Raw genomic sequence first — 22,425 nt, 5'->3', positions numbered from 1 at the left:
CTAAAGACAGCAATCCTACTTCTAGAGAAATAAAAACATATATCCACACTAAAACTTGCAGGCAAATGTTCATAGTAGCATTACTTTTGGCAGCCAAGTTGTGGAAATAAGCATGCATGAGGCCCTGGGGTGGATTTTCCAGTAACATGCATAGGTAATGCTTTAAAAAACAGAGGCACAAATAATCCAAATATCCATCAGCTCATGAGCGGATGAATATGATATGGTGTATCTGTAAACTGAAACACTATAATATGGCAATAAAAAGAAACGATGCATGAATTCACGCTACAGCATGAATAAACTTTAGAAGCATTGTATTATGTACAACTAGCTAATCATAAAATTTATGACTATATTAAAATGAAATGTGAAACACAACCCTTCTGAAGGAGACTATTATCCAGGGTTGGGGATTTGGTGACAAAAATGAGTCCTAAATTTGGGGTTTAGTTTTATTTTGTTTTTAGTATTGGGAGTCAAACTCAGGACCCTGTGCTTGCCAGGTAGGGGCTATGCCACTGAGCTATATTCCTGTTCTTAACTTTGGGGTTTTTTTGTGGGGTAATGAAAATGTCCTCAAGTTGACTATAGTGATAGCTGTCTAACTGCTAAAAGCCATTAAACTGTATGTTTTAAATAGAAAGATTTTATAGCATGTGAATTAAATTTCAAAGGGGAAGCTGAGGTGTAGGTGAGGGATGAAACATATGCTTAGTATGCATGAGGCCTTGGTTGGATCTCACTAGATCCCAGACTAGGGATTTTGCTCAGTGGTGTAAGTGCCTGCCTGGCAAGTACAAGGTTGTGAGTTCAATACCCAGTACAAAAAAAAAATTAAAAAAAAAAAAAATCTCACCAGATCCCACAAAACAGAAAACGAAATGACAAAAGAAAGAAGAAATGGGGGAGAGTAATGGATGAGTGGTAGTAGGTAGAAGGTCGGGAGAGTAGAGAGAAAAGGAAAAGAATAACAAACTTACCAGGCTGAAAAATTTTATAGTAAGGACTATAGGCCACATTTAATCCACCAAGCTTCACTGTAATTTCATAACGCCCAGCTCGGCGCACAGTGAAGGCCACCTTTACGACATTAGAATTGGGCTCCTGAAGGACTTCCTGGGTCACTGGAATTTCCACTGCTAGCTCAACATGGGAGATGTGAACTCTCAGTCCCACAGGCCGATGTGCAGGGAAAGGTTGCCCATTCTTATAGAATAACTGCAGGGAGAGAAGAGAGGCGATCCTTAATGATCACAGGAGAAAATTTTTCCTCATAAGAGAATGTGGAGAGAGAGGAGGTACTGGTGGCTGAGGTAACTCCAGTAAACCCCAGTGCCTACCTCACTTCTTACAGCCTTGCACACAGAAACAGACACAAATTCCTTTGGCACACTAAAGAAAACCATTAACTTATGAATAAATTCTTGACCTGTGCAGAGGATGGGATAGACTGTACCATAAATCAAGACCATACCAATTCCAACATGACAAATTCGGCCTCTTCGGTGTTCATAGCCCTTTCTATTATACCAGGAATGGCACTGAGTGAACCAAAGCACCAGGCAAAAGTGGAGGAGTTCAGGCTTTAATGACAAGCTTGATGTGATGTAAAGAAGTCACTGCAGCGGCCAGCAAAGTTTCCCTGTACAGTGCCGGATAGTAAATATTTTTGCCTAAATGATCATACAGAGCTACTCAAGTGTCCAAACTACTCCAGTGAAAAACCAGCAAGTCAATACTTGATGCATAGGTGCAACTTTGTTACAAGAATGTATTTAAAGAACTAGAAGGAGGGCCCAATTTGGCCCTCAAGATATAGTTGGCCAACTATTCTTTTCTAGCATTTTCTTTGCTTTGAAAAGGTTAACATTAAGCTTTTTACTTCTCTAATGCTTAGTACCTAGTGAAGCAAAAGGATGGAGAAATTCATGATTTTTTAAGATACTAACAATTCCCAAGTTCCTAGGAAGGGCTGAAAAACAAGGGAAACTGTTAACATTCCACCTAGTAACACCAAGACTAAACAGCTCTGGAAAGCAAGTGACTCAGAAATCCCAAAGGGTACAGAGACAGAAACATTCCCTTACATGCACTCGGAAGGCCATGCTGTGGCCCACCTCATAGGGGTCCTTCCAATCCCAGGAGACTTTGCAGGACCGGGGATCCAGGTAATTTCCCCGCACGTAGTCATAAATACTCCGGTCCCCTCGGCGCTCACGGTCCTCATTCTGAAGGAAGCTGACTACACGTGCAGCAAGCTCAAAGAGAAACTTAATTGTGAAGAAGAATGCAACCACAGACACTGTGATTCCACCTATGTAAAAGAACATACAAACCACCTGCCAGTTACACATTAGTTTCTCAATGTGGAACAGGCTAACCATTTCGCAGAACTTAAAGGGATTCGGCATGAGATTTCAAGATTGCCAAAAAACATTGTACTGGGTCACCACATCTACGAGAGGACAGGGCCTTCCAGACCAGGGGTCAGCAACTACAGCCTTCAGGCCAAACTTTACCCCACTGCCTGTTTCTGAAAATCAAGTTCTACTGAACACACCCATAGCCATTTGTGTACAAACTGTCTTCAGCTGCTTTTGCATCACACAGGCAGAACCAGGTAGTTCCAAGGGGACTGTATAGCTTCAAAACTGAAGTATTTATTCTAGCCTTTCACAGCAAGCCTGTTAACCCTCTTCTTTACCATGAACGATCTGTGATATTCCCCTGCCCTACCCTCCTGCATGTGCTAGGAATTCACAGAAGCAGTGAAAAGAATGAGCATTCTATTCCCTCCCTTGTTCACTTGGCCTTCCCCAAGTCCCACTGGAGTTAAGATTCCCTCTTCTGGGCTCCCTCAAACTCCTGTATCTATCACAACCTCTCAGCTTTGACTGTGTTCCCCTTCATGTTACGAACTTCTTAAAGGCAAATTTTTGCCTTATTCAACTTTAGATTCCACTGTAAACAGTGCCTGGCACAGATTTTAATTACTCAATAAATATTTCCCAAATGAATGAATTCCTCTGCCAACTGTGTGAAGGTACATTCTGGCACAAGTGGAAATATTTCTTGCTTCATTTTCAAAGGAGAAGGATAGGCAGAAAAGTAAAAAAGGAACAAGGCAAATTATAACAAAAAGATAAAAGAGCTTTCTTTACAACGTACCAATAACGTAAAACATCAGGTCCCTTCAATACCAACAGACAGCCGAGGATCACAGCTGCAGCTGAGAAAAAAAAAAAAAACTTGTTTAATTTTTCTGCAACTTTTCCTTATAGCAGTATCAGAATCAGACAAAGCTAAGCATATGGCTTAAGCCAAATGTTTTTAGTCTAAAGCTTTACTGTTTGGCATCTTTAGTTTGATAATATTAAAATAATTTTTCAAGAGGAATACTTGCATATATTGCATCACTCCCCCTAAAGACTTCCAATCTATCAATCATCCTACGAATACCATAACCAGTCATATGCTTTACTGCTAATTATGAAACGCAATAATCAAGCTTTTATCTTCTTAGATCTCAGGGTCCCAAGACAATTTCTCTCTCACATGCCAAATGTTGCTAATTAACAAAAGCAAAGAGGATAACAGAATGACTTTCTCCCTTTTACAATATTTGCCTCCTGGAAGTAATTCAGCTAAACAGAAACAGCTATATGAAATGCACATTTAAAAAAAATAAGTATTATTTTATTAAATAAGTATATTATTGGCAAATAATATTAAATAAGTATATTATTGGCAAAATATAATTAAAATGAGCTCTGAGTCATGGCAATAATGAGCAGTGGGGATGTAAAAGAAATCATTTGTATCATGAACAACCAGACAGACTAAGAAGCCCTCTTGAGAATACACTCAGCAGAAAGGTTAAGGAGAGAAATAAAAGGTGGAGATGGTAGTTGTCATCCTACGTGATACCTGCCAGGGTTGGAGTTTAAGGGAAAACTGTTGCTTACGTTTGTTTGCTGGGCAATTCATCTTTATTATTTGTTTGGTTATCTGAACCATCAAAGATACCACCAGGAAATGTCCTGTTGAACCTCATACTTCATCACTGAGAACGACCTTAGGGGCTGCATATGCTCTCCATTTTACAGTGTACTGAACTCATTCTTTTCAGGAAAGTATCAATGCCTAGCACCCTCATTAGCAATAGAATATTTCTTTCTTTCTTTTTTTTTGGGGTCTTATTTTTACTATTTTGTTTTCTGGTACCAGGAACCAAACTCAGAGCCTCGCACTTGCCAGGCAGGCACTGCACCGCTGAGCTAACCCTGCACCCTGGCCCAACACCAGACTATTTAAGAGACAATTTCGAGACTTAGATCCAGGAAGGCCAAAATGACTTTTTAGCAGTGTCCATTTTTATGTATGACTGTGCTAAAAAAAATCTGAGACAAAAAATGGCTCCTCAGTTCCTCTGATAATAATACACCCACTGAAACCCACAGAGAGTAGACATTTTAGGAATGACCATCTCAGGTTTTAGAGAAATGGTTATTCAGGCTAGTATCTAAAGTCCTACTGGAAAGTAACATTACAATTCTCAACACAGATGATTTTTTTTTTTCGTCTTTTAGAGATAGAATCTCACTATAGTTCAGGCTGGCTTTAAAGCCCAGGCTGGTCTGGGACTTGCAACTATCCTCCTGCCTCAGCTTCCCAAGGGCAAGGATTATAGGTGCGCCCCAGCACGTCTAGCTCAACACATGTGAATTGAGGTATTCTCGAAAGGATCTATTACAGACAATACACAGACCCAAATTTTGGGATCACAACTACTCAGCCTGTTTCTCTAACAAGTATCTTATCTTCTAGGACCCTATATTAAAAAGCTGTTGCTGCTTATTCACCTGCCCTCTTGGAAAGCGTCCCTGGCGTGGACCAGGAGGAAAACCAGCACTCCCGAGATCCGGCCATAGTAGGACTTAGGCAGCTTATTCGTCCGCCCTCTTGGTAAGCGCTGCTGGCATCAGTGGGAAACCAGCAGCTCCCATGAGCCTATTGGTGCCACCTACCCCCGCCCCAGCAACTGGCAAAAGATGTCTCAGCATCTCTGAGGAGGATGAACATATGCAATATAGCAAATATGGGGGATCTCCTTCTATCTTCTGTTTGAAGGCAAAGGTTGTTTTCACTGTTTTGTTATGTTTGTCTTGCTCTATTCAATACTCTCTTTCAATTGGTTTTATAATGTTCTGTTTTTGGTTTGACTTCACTATACCTAATTGACTAGACAACTATTGTGAAGATAACGGGATATACTATGGTATCTATCACCCTATCCCAGTATCTTGCTGTGAAGTTCTGTACCAGTTTCACTACATTGTCTCGATCGGCTTTGTTCTGTTGTATTTTTATTATCTTCAAAATAAAATTTAAAAAATAAAAAATATTACAAGCTGCTGCCATATCTCAAAAAGCACCTGTCTGCACCTTTCAGGATGTGTTAGATGATTCAGTGGGACCAAACCTAGCAGTTTAACTACGTTAGGTACTTCCTAAGCCAGATGCCTCCCAATGTGAACTGGATAGGAAACTTCTGGTCCTCAGGAAAGTTAAAACATTCAGCAGAAAATGAAGTACATGTGACTAATGGGATAGATTTGTAGTCTCAGGCCTTTTCCTCCTGGAGGAATTAGAGCAGTGCCAAATTTATGGCTTAAGTCCCAAGGCCTGGAAAAATCCCATCAATGGTCCCTGATAACTGCGAGAACCTTTCTTTTGAGAGGCAGTTGACAAGCACGTAAGACAGAAGCGTAGGGACCAGTTCCAGGGCTGCAACTGTATGGCTTATCTAGGTTTCGGAATTTTTGCTGCTGTAAAAAGCGTTAAGATTTAATAATTTCTGTGGTACAATTTCTTTTAACATGGTATGATTTTGATGTAACTCTCTAACCAATCAAGGTTTTAAAATTAAAAAATGTAACAAATAGTATAATACAAGAATGAAGGCAAAGACTTTCAGGCATGGTGGCGAACCTATATATGTCCTCGCTGTCCACATGTGAGCCAACTCGCTCCAGCATCGCCCCACAACCAAGAACCAGGTAACAGTACAGAGGGAATGTGCACACGCTTGGAAAGAAGTGGCCACACCAGGTGATGACAGGAGATGCGACTCATTAGCCCTGACTTGCCTGAGCTCCTCAATATTCAGGCTTACCTGCAGCGTTACACTTTCTGGTACCTACATGAGTTTTAGGTTGCAGTTCGTGCTCTCAGTCTCTAAAAGGTTCGTCATCACTGCTCTAGGGTTAGATTATCCGGGCTCATACCCGTACTGTCATTTACAATGTGACTTTGGGTAAGTCCTTCAATTTCTCTATAAAGTGTCAGTTTCCCTATGTGTCAAGTGAGTACAACATTTGTATACAACTCACATGGGTTATGTAAGTACTGCATGTTTCTCTGTTGTGAGAAACTGAAAGTGTAAATAAGGACCACAATGTATATCAGATATTGTGAAATAGGAAGAAAATGTTCAAATGAAAGGTACAGGGAGTAGGGGAAGGGGAAACAAAGCAAGGGAAAAGAAACAATAACACATGGTTGAGGTGAGAATTATATGAGCTAACATATGTTAACAGCCTACAACTGTGCCTAGCATACACAGTGAATTCTCGAGGTTATCTATGAAGTATCTGTATTACAATTTCTTTGCTTCAGACCCAGTGGAAAGTAGGGTTTCTTTTTAAGGCCCAAATTTCTGTCGAAGAGAAATGTACTGAGGATTAAAAAGGTACGGATGGTGGCCCTGAATCAAGGCTGGCAGGTTTGTTTGTTTGTTTGTTTGTTGTTTGTTTTGTGTGTGTGTGTCTTTTTGAGACAGGGTCTTGCTGTGTGGTTTGGGCAGGCTTTGAGCTCATTTGTAGCCCAGGCTGGTCTCGAACTCACAACCATCCTCCTGCCTCGCCTCCCAAGTGCTAGGACCTATGTATGTGCCACCATGCCCGACAAGGCTGGTAGTTTTCTGAAGCTGTTGGTTTCAAGCAGGAGCCTAAAGTGGTCTCCTTCTATGGTCTGTTGGCCATTTCAGAACTTTAGAAATGTAATGGTCAATTCATTAGAAAGAACAACTTCCCCTACCACAAGGCTGCCATTGTGGGCTCCAAGAAGCCACGCCTCTGCATGAGCCCACCTCAGGGCTCAGAGAAAAGGCTGCCCCACTCCCAGCATACTACTGGGGATAGGAAAAGAGGCCAAACCCCTGAACCCCCCGCCTCACATCGGGGAAACATCAATGAGCAGCCACCCCATACCACTCCACCATCCTGAGAACTTCAGATTGGAGGATGAAGGAGCTGGGTTCAATCTCAAACCTCCAGCCCACCCACAATAAATCCAGAACACACAGACACAAAAGAAACCAGAAGTCACACACTTGAAATTTCTAAAATGAGAGCAACTGAAGTAAAGAGACAACTTAGTAGGGGAAAAAATAAGGCGTGGATGGCTTCTCTTACTGTACCTAAAATCTTGGTCTGAATGGGAGTTCTTTATACTATTCTAATTTGATATCTGAAAAACTTTTATAAGGCGTTACAAACTCACTGTACAGCCATTCATCTGACAAATATCAAATGCTTACTTAATGTGCTAGGCCCCAGGGGAAGGGTGTAGAAACAACAGCCGATGTCCCAGGCCTCACAAAATTAGTGGTAATGAGTTTGACCCTATTGAGTCCTTGGCCATTTCCCAAACCCCTTCACTTATTTCTCAACCAAATCATCACTACTGATTGTCTAAACCACCTAGACCTTTCCAGTAATTCTACCTTTCCTCTCCAATTCTCTTTATGATTTAAAACTCAACATATCAATTACTGCTTTTCTCCAAAGGACTCTCCTCGTTTCTTAAAAACTCCTTTACATTTAAGGAGTTAGCTCTGTCAATTCATCCTTCACTGATTTGACCTTAACAAAAGTCCCACTGCTCTACAACAGCTTGAAAACAATATATATGTTCCTTAAGTTTTCTCCAGGGTCATATTCTGAATTTGCCTTTTTTCCTCTTTTTTGGACGGAGGGTGGAGAAAAATTCCTTTCCTCCTTTGAATTTTCACTCAATGTTGTTTATATTTATCTTAAAACAATTGTATACTATCTTTTTTTTTTTTTTGTCTTTTTCCTTTTTATTGGTACCAGGGATCGAACTCACGACTGCCTGCTTGCAAGGCAGGCGCTTATGCCGCTGAGCTAAATCCCCAGCCCCTATTGTATACTATCTTTTAATCAGGTTTGTTTTTCACTTCAGAGAGATAAATAACAAGAGACAAAGACTAGCTTTCAAAATTCTCTAATGTGCCCAATATAAACTGTATATAATAACTGAAATAATTATGAGTACATATGAGTATCTGTTGAGTGGATAGGGTCATATTACTGTTCATGATTTGTCCAGAATGCTAAGGGTCAGGAATTTCACAGATGGAACCTTTCTTTCAGATACAGTTTTTTGTTTTTTGTTTTTTGTTTTTTTTTTTAATGGTGCTAGAGATTCAAGCCAGGGCCATATATATTAGATAAGCATTATACTACTGAGCTATACTCATAGCCCCAGATATAATGGGGTGTTCTGTTTTGTTTTGTTTTTTGTACTGAGAATGAAACTCTAGACCTTGCACTTGTCAGGTAGGAGTTGTGCCCTGGAGCTATATCTCCAGCCTGCCACGGACAGTTATTAAAAGACTTTTTTAGTTAGTGATATGTCTACTTGAGCTAGTATATTTATTTAAACTCTTTAGACCAAAAATTGCCAATTTAATTCAGTTTAACAAGTGTGGATAACATGCATACCAGGGGGATAAAGGGTTCTCATGCTTATTTTTCTACATCTCTATAGTAACCTTCACTTTCTGCTGTATAAAATTAATTGGAATTCTTTCAAACTCTAATTGAAGCATATAAAAGTTTGTGACGCCTCCATTATACTATTTCATATAATTTATGAGTACTGTATTTTATTTAAGTTCATCTCTATAGTGTTCTTGTCCTTATACAATTTAACAAAAGGTGGTACTCTAAGCCACTAGAATAACAGCAGCAGTAATAAATTACTCTCTATTCCTTCATGATGCATTTATCATAGACTAAACACTTCCTTAAGCACTTTACATGTTAGCTTAAGTAGTATAATTAAACAAAACAATTTGTTAAGACAAGCATTATCTTCATTTTACGTATTTAAAAAAAAAAAAAAAAAGGCTGGACTTAGAAAAGTTACTGAATGTCTCCCAGCTGGTTAAGTGACAATTGAGACTCAAACTCATTTAGCTCTTAATCTCACCACTATACTGGTTCATGAAAAAGAACTAAGTTATTAGGGGAGCCGAGTACTGGGGGAAAGGACAGATTGAAGAAAACAGATAAAGTATAAAGAAATTACCCCATCTAACTGCAAGGAAGCATAACAATGAAGATAAAATTAGAAGGATAAGCTTTTATGGCTCTTTTGTTATCTCTTGAAATAAAAATAAAGTATGACAATGAGAAGTGGAATGCAGTACCAGTTATCTGGTGTAGAAATAGCACTTGCTCACTTGCAGGATGCCAGGCAAATTACTTAACACCAGCAGTCTGGCTTACACTGTCCACAAAGGAGGAAAATATTTGAAAATATCTGTGACAAGGGAATGTTAAAAAGCTGACTAATGTACATATTCTAAAATCTTTTGCTTTTCTGGAGTACAAAGTTTATAATTATAGTATCAAATACATTTTAGTTCCAACCTTGAAAATCAGTTGTGAAAAAGTCATTTCTCAGAAGTGTAGAATTGGTTTCATCATATTCAAACTTACTCTGCCAAGAACAAAATCAACTCTCACTGCAACCTGTAGTTTTCCTTTCCCATCCTTTCCTTTTTCCTTTCCTTCCCTTCGTTCCCTCCCTTCTTTCTTTTCTTTTCTGTCTCTCTCTCTTTTTTTTTTCCCAAGATAGGGTCTTGCTATATAGATCAGGGTCATGGATTTACTAGGCAATCCTTATTGGTCTCAAACTTGTGGTAATCCTCCTGGCATCAGCCTCCTGAATGCTAGGATTACAGGCATGCACCACCATGCCCAGTGCAACCTGTGTTTTAACAGCGATCTCCTGCTGAAGAGGCTTAGGAACTGAGTATTCTCCATGGATCCATGTTCCACACCCAAATAACCTACTCTTAACACAGTTTATTACCTTACCTTTAAACGAGGGCCCATGTTCTGAGAACTAAGTTATTCACCAAAGCAGGTAGCTTTTGGCCCCTTTCACTTTGTCTTCCACCTTCCACATAAAGATAAAACCCACAAAATCACCAAAGAAGGTCTGTCCATCAGACCTTCACTGAAGATGTGTCATAATAAGCAGAGGGTCAGTGTTTCTCAAATGAACTGCACGAATTCCAGAGTGGAGAAACAGAGCATAGGAACACGTCATTACTGGACTTCTCTAGGGCAGGGTGCAATGAACTACTGAAAGCTTCGTCTGTTGTGGTGTTCCAGCATCTTACCCTAGAAAGACAAAAGAGTAAGTGCAATAGGTTTTATTTCTGAAAGAGATTCCCCAGGAAACAACAAAGAGGAAGTACAACAGGCAGGGGGAACCCTACTAAGTTGACAAACTCTGATCAAACATTCCCCACTGGAAGTCCACTATTTCCCTGAGGTCACACCACTCCACAGAGTGTGCTGGCAACCTCACTGCCTCTACCTGTGTCAGTCCCCAGAAGGAAACACTAGCACTTCAGCTGATTCCAGGCCTTAGGAGAGGCAAACCAGAGTACTAGGATTTTTAGATACTCACTACAATCTGGTGCCCAGTTTCAGTTTAATGGGGCTGGAGGAGAGGACCTTGGAACCACATGAAGAGAAATCAAAAGCTCAGGCAGAGACAGATTTCTCAGAGTCACACATGCCATGAAAAAGACTTAAAATAATGTTCAGCTACAAGAGAAGTCACCAAAGACCTTTAAAACCTATCCATCAAAACCTCCCAAGCTGGTATGGTGGCCCACTCCTGCAATCCCAGCACTTAGGAGGGTGAGGCAGGACGATTATCTCAGGAGTTCCAGGCAGTCTGGGCTACAAAGTAAGTTCCAGGCCAGCCTGAACTACACAGTGAGACCCTGACTCAAAAGATAATAAATTAATAAGTAAAGAAGTGAATAAATAAATAAATCCCACCTATCAGTCTGTTTGCATGTATGCATTTCTAAGACACAGTTAAACAAGGCTGACGTTATCTGTAAGACGGTAAATCCTGCTGCTCCAAGTGGAGGCGGGGATCTATGAACTTTCAAAATAAAGTCACCAAGTGTTATGAAGTCAGTTTATAACTTTCAAAGATATTCATCAACCAAAGGAGGTTGAAAGCAGAAAGGGAGTTTATGGCAATCTATACACAAAACCACCATAAAACAAATGTGAAATCAGTAAATGGAAAGACACAATCTTGCCACAATGCCTGGACTCATAATCCCAAAACAGATATAGCAATCTTTACTTTGTAGACTTGAACATAAAAAGGGTGAGGTACTCTCTCAGGATTATATACAAAAAGGAATAGAACTAAACCAAACCCAGACAGCCTGGACCCAGAGTTCATGTTTTTAATGACTATTTTCTCTCTCTCTCCTATGGGAAAGCAAGGAAACATGAAATACTACCAAGAACAGGAGGAGTGAAAGCCAACACATCAAGTAAATTGGCAAACATTTTATAATTAAAAATAAGTAAGTATACGCATATATTTTAATATATGGTGATAGACTTGCCAAGCACATGAGCCAAATCCTGCATCAACTAGCAACAGGAACCAGTTTAAAGGATCCACAGAAAAGAGAAGTTAGGTAAACTATAAGAGATGCCTATGATAAAATGTCACATAAGGATATTTAAATGACACTTTTAAGGCACAAACACACTTGGAAATGCTCACAAATAAAATGTTAAATGAAAAAAAAAACAGAAACAAAGTTTATTTAGTATATGCTCAATTTGAGAAGTAAAACATTATATACAAAGACTGAAAAGCCGGGCATGGTGGCCCATGCCTGTAATCTCAGCACTGAGGGGCCACAATAGGAAGACTGTAAGTTTGAGCTCAGCCTAGGCAATTTAGCAAGACCCTGTCTCAAAATAAAAAATTTTAAAAAGTCAGGAATGCAGCTTAGTACAGAATTCAATTCTCAGAAATATCTCCACCAAAAACAAAAGTCTGAAACAAAAAAGCATAAAAATGTTAACAGGGGTTAACTCTTGGTATAATGAATCATAAATAATTCTACCTCAGTGTCTTCCAAATGCTTAATGATGCAAGAACATGTAAAAACAGATGTCTCCAGCACACCGGCCACATGAGAGCCAGTTTCAGTTGGATGGGGGCCAGGGTGCCTGTATCTGAAGCCCATGTCCCCCACCGGCAGAAGACCTTTGATGCGACCTCTTTGTGCCTTGCCTTACTCCTCTTTCAAGTACATTTGGGCCCTGCTCTCAAAGGGTCTGCTTCTGAAACGTCAAGATCATGTTTTTCTGATGGAGATCTGCCCCCGGAATTCTACAGCATATGCTGTTTTAAAAGCCCCTCCCCTTTTTCTTTGGTGCTTTCTGTCTTCTGTCCCTCCATTACAGTCTATGTGCTCTGACCCTCACATCTTGGAAATAAAATGAATAAATGTGGCAGTTCACACACACACACACACACACACACACACACACACACAAGCACATGCAGAAAGTTTATATACTTTTTAAGGGTCTATTCTTAAAAACTTGCAGCAAGTTACCCTTTTCCAAGTAAAGAAATAGTATAAAGAAATTAAGATAACAAAATATATTGAACTTTTATTTCCATTCACTGTAATCTTAGTGGACTCCAATACTGTGAGCAGTAAATCAAGTAACTCCTAGTTCTAACATAATCTTTACTGTCCCCATCAGGAACTGCCATGCTTACCCAATGCTTTGTGACACTAGTGGCTTCAAGACTTAACTCAAGCACAGCCTCCCTTTCTGGTCTGGCTCCCATGCTTCTTTAAGGATTTAATCTAGGCCAGGCAGAGTCAATCACTTCCTCCTTTGTGATGGATGCTCTTGTGCTGAAGATACCTCTACTACAGCTTTTGCTAGTCTACATTTTAATTACTTTATATACAGCAGTCTCTCCTAACAGATTATAGTTTCCTGGTGATACTGACTGGGTCTTATCCATCTCCGCCATCTCATGGTATTCACCTCTATCATGATATCCCCACATGACTCCCACATTTTACGCTTTCAGAGGCACAGCCTAGATAGCTTCCAGACCACTCAGCCTGGGAAGGGGCCCAATATTCCCCATCTCTAGGCCAATCTACCTGTTTCTATGAAACCAGCCATGTTCACTCATTTACATCTTGTCTGGGGCTGCTGGGCACTGCAACAACAGAGGAAAGATCTCACCAGTCTCTAGGGTGCAGGTCTTAGTCTTAAAGCTCTATAACTGACTTTTGCAAGTGTAAATGCAAAGAACGTATAAAAATCATTTTTTCCCATTCTACTATCTCCTCTTAGGAAAACAGCTGTAAAGCTCACCAAATTATGCAAATATTTGATTTCAACTCTTATTTAGAAGCTTCATTTCTATATTCATAACCTAGTTAGGAATTTTACACAACTATTTTCCAAAGAATGTATTTCATATACTGAACTTCAAGGTTCAAATATTGTATCTTGGTTCTTAAAATTATTATGATGCATATTAATGATTTAGTCTCTTTTTCAAGTGCTATTTTCAAAAAAAAAATAACAAAATTGATGTCAAAATCCTCTTCATAATTCCAGTACACACAAAGCTAGTTCTACAAAACAAGACAGTTCATAAGAAATGAGTCTGCTTTCTTTTTTTTTTTTGTCTTTTTCCTTTTTCGTAATTCCAGTACACACAAAGCTAGTTCTACAAAACAAGACAGTTCATAAGAAATGAGTCTGCTTTCTTTTTTTTTTTTTTTTTTTTGTCTTTTTCCTTTTTATCTGTACCAGGGATCGAACTCACGACTGCCTGCTTGCAATCAGGCGCTTAGGCCACTGAGCTAAATCCCCAGCCTTGGAGACAGATTCTTGCTGTGGCTGGCCTTGAACTCACTATGTAGCACAGGTTGGCCTCACACTCTCCACAATCCTCCTGCCTGTCTTCCAAAGTGCTGGGATTACAGATGTGAACCATCACATCCAGCTATACTTATTGTCATATGAATAAATAAGACAACAACCTTTCAAATTTCCCCATAAGGTCAACACTGAACCTAACCACTGAATTTAATTCAGTTCTCATCCAACTCAGTTTGCAACCAGAATCTTGGAAACAGTCAAGCTCATGAACTGAGGTACTGTTTAAAATGCAGTTTTTTGTGTGCGACATTTTTTTTCATGAGCATAAAATTTTAGATTCATACATGCTGGTAACATGCACCAGCAGCTCATTTCCTCTTCATTGCTGGGCAGCTGTCCATTAGAATGATACATTGTAAATTTATCTATTTACCAGATGAAGGACATTTGAGTTACATTCAGTTTGGGGTTATTATGGATAAGGCTGCTATGAACACTCATGTACAAGTCTTCCCAGTGAACACATTTTCATTCTCTTGATAAATACCCAGAAATGAGATTGCTAGTTCATGTAGTAAACATATTCTTAAATTATAAGAAATGGCTTATAGCTGGGTGTGGTAGCTCACGCCTGTAATCCTAGCACTCGGGGAGGCTGAGGCAAGAGGATCCTTTCGAGTTCAAGAGCAGTCTGGGCTATAAAGTGAGCTCCAGGCCAGCCTGAACCACAGAGCCCAACCCTGTCTCAAAAAGAAAAAAAAAAAAAGAAATTGCCAAATTGTTTTCGAAAGCTATCACTTCTACCAGCACTGTATGAGAGTTCCAGCTGCTCTACATCCACTAACGTTTGCTATTATCAATCTTTTCATCTATTTTAATTGATGTGAAGTGGCACGTGAGAGTGGTTTTAATTTACATTTCTCTGAGAACTAACAATATGAGACAATTTTTCAGGTGTTTATTATCTATTTGTATAGCTTCTTCAATGAGGTGTGTATTAAAAATTTTTGCCATTTTAAAAAATTCAGCTGTTTGTCTTCTTCCTATTCAGTAATAAGAGTTTTTTTTATATATTCTAAATGTAAGTCTTTCACTGGAGATACATTTGGCGAGTATTTTCTGTGGCTTGCCTTTTCATTTTCTTGAAACAAACTTTTTTTTTTTGGTACCAAGGATTGAACTCATGACCTCATGCTTGCCAGGCAGGTGGCTTAAGCTGCTGAACTAAATCCTCGGCCTAAACAAACATTTTTTTAAAAAAGAGCATTTCCAATCTTTTGTTTTGTTTGATTATGTCAAATCTGATGGCAGGAGCAGCTATTTCAAAGACAGCAAGATACATTATGGCAGCAATTCTGGATTTACTATAGGCTTGTTTTGAAGTGCTTTACTGCATACATTGTTTTTATTGTTTCTATTCTATTCTGTTGTTTGATTTTCACTATATCTGAAATTATTGCAGCTATTTTGAAGAATCAAAAGGCATTATGGTAACTATTGTTGATTTCATAATGTTTTGAAATTCTGTATCTTTTACAGTGGTTTGTTTTGATTGGTTTTATTGTTTTATTCTCTTTAAAATAAAAAAGCGGGTGGCAGGGATTTAGCTCAGTGGCATAAGTGCCTGCCTGGCAAGCTTGAGGTTGTGAGTTTGATCCCCAGTACCAAACAATAAAAAATAAAATAAAATACAGAGCATTTCTAACTTTGATGAAACCCAACTTATCATTTTGCTTCTTTCACAGTTTGTGCTTTCTGTGTCCTATTTAAAACACAAATCTTGGCCTAATTCAAAGTCATGAAGACTTTCTCCAGTTTTCTTCAAACATTTATTTGAAAGTTTTACAAAATTAAGTCATCAAAATGTTTAACATGAGTTTCTAATAATTCCTGCATTTATCTCATAATTATTCAATTTTATTTTCTTTAAACTTTCCACATTGTCAATCAGTAGTTAAATTATAGTCTATTCCTGAGTTTAGAAATACTTTTAACAGATTTCCCCTCTCTTGTATACAATAAATGTGATACCTAAATTTAGCCAAGGTTTTGATCGCTCAGTTCTCTTCAAATCAATCCCAAACCACGGCATCCCTGATGCTAGTCCTAAAAACAACTAAATTCCACAACCAGAGCATGCAACCTGGGGCTTAGCCAGGGGCAATCTACTACTTATTTTTCTGGCATTAAATAGAAACTTTTATAAGATGGTTTTCACTGTATTGTTACTTTCATCTCTAAAGAGGCTAGAGAAAGCTTTCTTATTATCTATCAATCACTGGTTAAACTAAAATTTAAGCTCATAAGGTTAAACTGATGAAGACAAAAACAATTCTACATTCCTTAAACTTAAGATTCTCGTTCTTGTACCATTCTCTTTAAAATAAGTCAAATCTTCAGGTTCAAAATGAAATAAATTGTATATACAAAAACACAGCTTACACACAATCATTTGCTGAAACAGTTTTTCCCTGGACTCATATTCAGCAGTTTAGAGAGAGAAGCAAAGAAACCCAAAACTAATGTGAGTAAAGAAAAGGCAGAAACACTAAATCTACCAGAAAAGGAAGTAGGTAAAAAGCTTATAATCACAGGTATAGACAGAGTTCATGAACAAAATTCAGACTGCATGGGAAACACTTCAAAGAGTCAACAACTGGGATCTCATCTTATTAAAAGGCTTTTGCACATCAAAAGAAATCACCAACAGAGTGAAGACAACCCACAGAGTGGGAAAAAATTTTAGCCAACTGTCCGTCAGACAAAGGACTTCTATCTAGAACATACAAAGAATTGAAAAAAATCAGATCCCCAAATTCAAAGACCCAATCCAAAAATATGCATCTGAGATGAATATGCACTTCTCAGATAAAGAAATACAAATGGCAAATAAATATATGAAAAAATGTTTAAGATCATTGGTCATTTGAGAGATGCAAATTAAAACACCGAGATTCCATTTCACTCCAGAAAGAATGGATAACATCAAGAAATCAACCAATAATAAGTGCTGGAAGGGCTGTGGGAAAAAAGAACCCTCTTCACTGTCAGTGGGAGTGTAGGCTGGTAAACCACTATGGAAATCAGTACGGAGATTCCTCATAAAGCTAGGATTAGAAGTCCCATTTGACCCAGCTATTCCCCTTCTGAGTATCTTCCCAGAGGAATTAAAAACATCATACCACGGTGATATATGCACACCCATGCTTAAAGCAGCACAATTTGTAATAGCTAAACCTTGGAAACAACCAAGGAATGGATAAAAAGATGTGGTTGGGACAGTGATATAGCTCAGGGGCACAGTACCTGCCTGGTAAGCATGAAAGCATAAAATTTCTGAGTTCAATTCCTGGCATCAGAAAAAAAAGTGTGGTGTTTTTATATGGTGGAGTACTACTCAGCCATAAAGAAGGATAAACGGGAGATTTCTATAGGTAAATGGATCTAAGTTGAGACCATACTCGTAAGTGAAATAAATCAGACTCACATGTGAAAGCATCACATTGCCTCTCTGGTGTGAGAAACTGAAAGAGTAAATAAGGTCTAAAATGTATAATAGATATTGTAAAATGGGTAAGAAATTGTTCAAAAGGAACTAGGTTAGGGGAAAGGAAGGAAGGAAAAAGGAAAAAAACGCACGTTAGTTATACTACTGATATCTCTTAGTTCATTGAAAGGGAAGGTTTGTGCTAATATCAACTGGAAAATTTTTATGCCCGTATCTTACTCTGATTAACTACTTTAAGGATAACAATATGCAGTGTATTAACTATTGCTATTCTATTACTTTGTTAGGAAATTCTGTTTTACCTTTTTTTCCATAAAATTTTTAAAAATGGAGAACAAGAGACGACAATTTACTACTGCCCATTTTGTAACCATGTGGGCCATCTACAGAAAAACAAAACAGAAAATTGTGGGGCTGGGGATTTAGCTCAGCAGCATAAGTACCTGCCTTGCAAGCAGGCAGTCGTGAGTTCGATCCCCGTTACCGATAAAAAAAAAAAAAAAAAAAAAAGAAAAGAAAATTGTTCAGCTGTACCCCTGTCACATTCTTTATTCTTTACCCTAAATCCAGAAAATACTAGCTTCTAAAATCACTGACACAAAAGAGTCTTTGCTGGGTCAAAGATTATATTGTTTTTCTTTGTATTCACTGCTTTGTTCAAACAAATAAGCCTGAAAAATACAACTTTTTTTTGAGACAGAGTCTTGCTATGTTCAGGCTGGCCTCGAATTCCCAGTGATTCTCTTACTTCAGCCTCCCTAGTGCTGGGATTGAAGACATGACCACCATGCCTAACTGTGTAACTTTTAAAAATTTCTGTCTTTATTATGATCCACTACTTTCAATTCTATTCTTGTTTTTAAGGAAAATAAATCATTTAGATACCTGAAAGGAAGAACTTTAAATGATCATTTTATGGTTCTATAAAATTCCAAGAAGAATCAGGTATGGTGGTCGTACATCTGTAATCACAGTAATAAAGGTTTTTAATCTGTAGCAACCAAAATAACAAATGGTTTCCTAAATTAAGAATAAATTTCTTGGTTTTTTTTTAAAAAAAACTACTGTATAGGGCTGGGGATGTAGTTCAGCAGTATAGCCCCTGCCTGCAAGCGTGAGGCCCTGAGTTCAATTCCTGATACCAAAAACAACACAAGCTTTATAAGACCTCTGACTTAATTTTTTAGAAATTTCTTTACTAATACTGTGTCCTATAAACTATTTTTGGTCTCCACCTTTTTTTTCAGGTTTAAGCCAAAAACTAAGATTCTTCATTATGACAGCTGTTCATGAACCTTAGTGGTAACATGCTTACCTAGCATAAATGTATTCCTGGGTTCAATTTCCAGCACTGGAGTGGTGGTGGGAGAGGGATTCTTTATTATTATTAAGGCACCTTCACCAAACAGACCTGTAAAGCTCTGTTATGTCACAGATACCCATTAGAGAACAGGGATTAATTTCAAACAGGTGCCCAATCACAACGAAGTATCCAGAAAAAATTCCCCAGAGACAGTGTTTTCCAAACTACAGAATGACAAGTGTTCTTTATGTATATGGTACTTAAGAAATTTAAAAGTATACCAAGGAACTCACATTTCTGCAGGCATGTGAGTGTGGCAAAAATCAAGACAGTGGTGAGCAAATAACTTGTCTTTGAAGACATACTGCATGACAAGTTAAACTCCAAATTCATATTTAAACTTTAGAGACAGCCCCTGTCAAGATCCTACAGTTTCACATGTTTTCACAAATTGATTTTTTAAATTCAAAATTCATTCTACTTTTTCTACTGACATACTTTGAAAAGTGATTCGGTCCAAGGTAACCAGAAATGATCCATTGTGAAAAGCAGCACAGATAACAACTGCCAGTAAAGACATTATGTTTTAACACACTATTTTGTTTCTTCCACCTATGACAATTTTTATTGGTTTCCTTTTTCAATGTTATAAGAAATGCAGGTGGCTCTGAGTCTCTCTGGAGCAACATTTCAGAAAAATTAAGGATTTCTAATCTTTCTGGAGATAACAATGTGGTATCTAACTAAAAAATTAACATACTTTTGTTTGGGTATTTTTTAAAAGTTAAAAATTCAATACACTACTTCCTTTTTTATGTTTGTTTTTTTTTTTTTTCTGTCTACAGAGTGCACTCTACTGTGTTGATCCACATGGTTAAAACAGGCCCTTGTGTTCCAATCCCATGGCAGCTTTTAAGCTTAGGTGACCCTGGGCCACTGAATCTTGGCTATTATAAGAAGATTTTAAAACTAATTCTCTGAATCTGACAAGCCGTCTCCCTCAATAAGTCCAGGAAGTTGTTATTTCATTAGTTGTGCATGAAGTGTCAGGCAAACAGCCAGATCTACAACCCAAGAAGGCAGAGCTGGAATTGTCACATATATGCTCAAAAATAACAAAATTTCAGCCTTCATTATGATCCACCACTTTCAATTCTATTCTTGGTTTTAAGGAAAATAACCATTTAGATAAATGAAAGGAAGAACATTTTATGGTCCTACAAGACTCCAAGAAGAGCCAGGTCTAGTGGTCGCACACCTGTAATCCCAGCACTGAAGGCGGCTGCGGGAGGACGGTGGCAAGTTTCAGCTCCACGTGGGCAACACAGAGAGAACCTGTCCCAGGGTGGGATGGAAGACCGGTGCGGTGTCCCTGCATTCAATTGCCAGTATCAAGGAAATAAAATACTTCAAGAAGAAAAATTCAATTACACAGAAACGGCAACCTAACATGGCTTGATTTGAAGGAGAAACTCAGTAATTAACATACTCAAAACAAAATTCGTTAATCTAACAGTCAATACTACCAAATAAGGATTAATTAATTTCTTCAAATGTATACTAAGAACCTACCACATGCAAAGCAATATACTGGATCCTGAGCATTCCAGCATGAGGAATATAATCCCCAACCCTTTAAATACACACAGTTTAGCAAAGCAGACATATGGGTAATAATTATAATTTCATGTAATAAAGTCTATGACGTGAGCACAAGGTGTTATCAAACCCAGGATAGGCAGTTTAATCAGTATTAGTTCTCAGCTTCTCAGAAAACGTCACATCACCTTCCTAGGATCAAAGCCAAGCCTTTCAGATTTTACCAGTTCTTCAGGAATCAAGAAATACGACACACCCAATGTGTAGTATGATTTATGTTCATGGCAATGATTCAGTGCTGGTCAGAGGAGATTACTGGTCCAGAGACAAAGCACAGAGAAAGCACCTACTGGAAAGCTCTACCTATTTACCAAAACTGCACGTGGTCTAACTGCAATGCGGTATTCTGGATTGGGTTCTAAGACAGAAAAAGAATAAGTGGAAAAATTTTTGAAATCCAAAAAAAGTCTGTAGTTAATAGTATTATACCAATGTTAATTTCTTAGATGTGACAGATGTATCATGCTTATGTAAGAAGTTAGCATTAGGAGGAGCTGGATGAAAATTACCCAAGAACACTCTGTGCTTTCCAACTTTCCATAAGTTTAAAATTCTTCCACAATAAAAATTTTTACTTTCATGTGGTTCTTCACTTCACATTCTCACTCCCCCTAGGCTAAAACATTTTTAACAATCTTTTTCAGTTCCTTTCTATAATCTACTTGCACATCCCAGCTGGGATTCCTTCTACACCAAGACCTGAAAAACTAGATTACCCTAGGAGGTTTTAGCCGCTTTCTCTTAACAGCTTGACTGTACACACCAGGAGATACCCTTGGATGTGAACTTGCCTAAGTGGACAAGAGGTTAAAATAACGTGGACAAGAGGTTAAAATAACGTAAGTTCAATCTCTGTATAAAGTGAAGGGATCTGTGTTAACTATTAGTTGTCAGTTAATACAACTACTACACTATAGAAAATGTATTTTGCATATATTAAGTTTCCTTTACCTGATTTCTGGCCAGAGTATGATAAATAGAGAAGACAATTAATAGGCCCTGAATGGTGACACACTTATAGTCCCAGCACTTGGGAGGCTGAGGCAGGAGGATCGCTGGGGAGGTGAAGGCCAGCTTGGACTACAAAATGAGTTCAAGGCCAATCTAAACTGCATAGTGAAACCCTGTCTCAAAAAAAAAAAAAAAAAAAAAAAAGCAATTAATAGATGTCGACTATTAGAATCCCAACACAACAGGCAAACTGCTTTGGAATAAATGCTTTAGCTTGAAGAATGCAAGTAGGTAAAAACACATTATCTACAATAAAGTTAAATGATCTCAAAAGTTTAAAAATTACTGTACAAAAAAATATAGGCTAAAAATGCATGAAAACTTCAAGAAAAAGAAGACCAGTAACTAAACTTATACCTAAGTTACTTGATGATTAGAGCAGTTAAAAGATTAAATGGTATTAGGATCATAAAATACAATCTCTTACAAAGTATGTTGATTTTATTAATAAATACTGTACAATAATATGTTCTAAATACTGTGCAATAATATGTTCACCTGCACCTCTTTCAGACAGATGAGTAGAAGGGAGTAATTTCTTTAAATTCTGCAATTCGCAAATCTTGATTCAACTACCTGACATAATTTTAACTGTTCACAAGTCTTTCTCTGTGGCACAGGACTAAGGTCTTCAAGAATAAGTTAACACACTGCTGGGAGTAAAAAGGGATTTCAATAAATGGTTTGTAAAAGAACATGCAAGAGTAATCTACTTCAAAGGTGTTCTTAAAAACCAACTCAACATCAAATGTTAGGAGAATATGCCATATACCATATCACTTTTCAGAAGCAGCCAAGTTAACTGAAAACAATTTCAGTTTGGTTTGTTGGTTTGTTGGGGAGGGCAATCATATCATGAGTCATAT

The 22,425-nt window shown here is 38.2% G+C and overlaps 1 protein-coding gene and 1 non-coding gene across 8 annotated transcripts in view; one reads left to right on the top strand and one right to left on the bottom strand.

The window, feature by feature from the left end:
* The window catches only part of Arel1 (apoptosis resistant E3 ubiquitin protein ligase 1), a 45,515-nt gene that overhangs the window by 18,695 nt on the left and 4,395 nt on the right, over positions 1-22,425 (bottom strand). For 2 of the 7 annotated variants that reach the window (XM_005004823.4, XM_005004825.4), the window contains exons 2-5: positions 10,194-10,502; positions 3,172-3,232; positions 2,091-2,317; positions 984-1,221 (exon numbers count right to left, since the gene is read on the bottom strand). In XM_005004823.4, coding sequence (XP_005004880.1) covers positions 984-1,221; positions 2,091-2,317; positions 3,172-3,187 — 481 coding nt within the window. In that variant the 5' untranslated portion in view covers positions 3,188-3,232; positions 10,194-10,502. Of the gene's footprint in view, positions 1-983; positions 1,222-2,090; positions 2,349-3,171; positions 3,233-10,193; positions 10,503-22,425 lie in introns of those variants that run through there. The other 5 variants (XM_063240790.1, XM_005004824.4, XM_063240791.1 and 2 more) reach the window with 5 other exon arrangements.
* LOC111757628 (small nucleolar RNA SNORA2/SNORA34 family) lies at positions 6,962-7,094 on the top strand. Its single transcript, XR_002791930.1, has one exon. It is a non-coding gene; the product is annotated as a small nucleolar RNA SNORA2/SNORA34 family (small nucleolar RNA).

This window comes from Cavia porcellus, unplaced genomic scaffold, assembly GCF_034190915.1.
Source record: "Cavia porcellus strain 051 isolate PalLab524CR breed Dunkin Hartley unplaced genomic scaffold, mCavPor4.1 scaffold_31, whole genome shotgun sequence".
NCBI lineage: Eukaryota > Metazoa > Chordata > Mammalia > Rodentia > Caviidae > Cavia > Cavia porcellus.
Note: the sequence above shows the minus strand (reverse complement) of the source record. Positions and strands in the feature narration are given on the sequence as shown.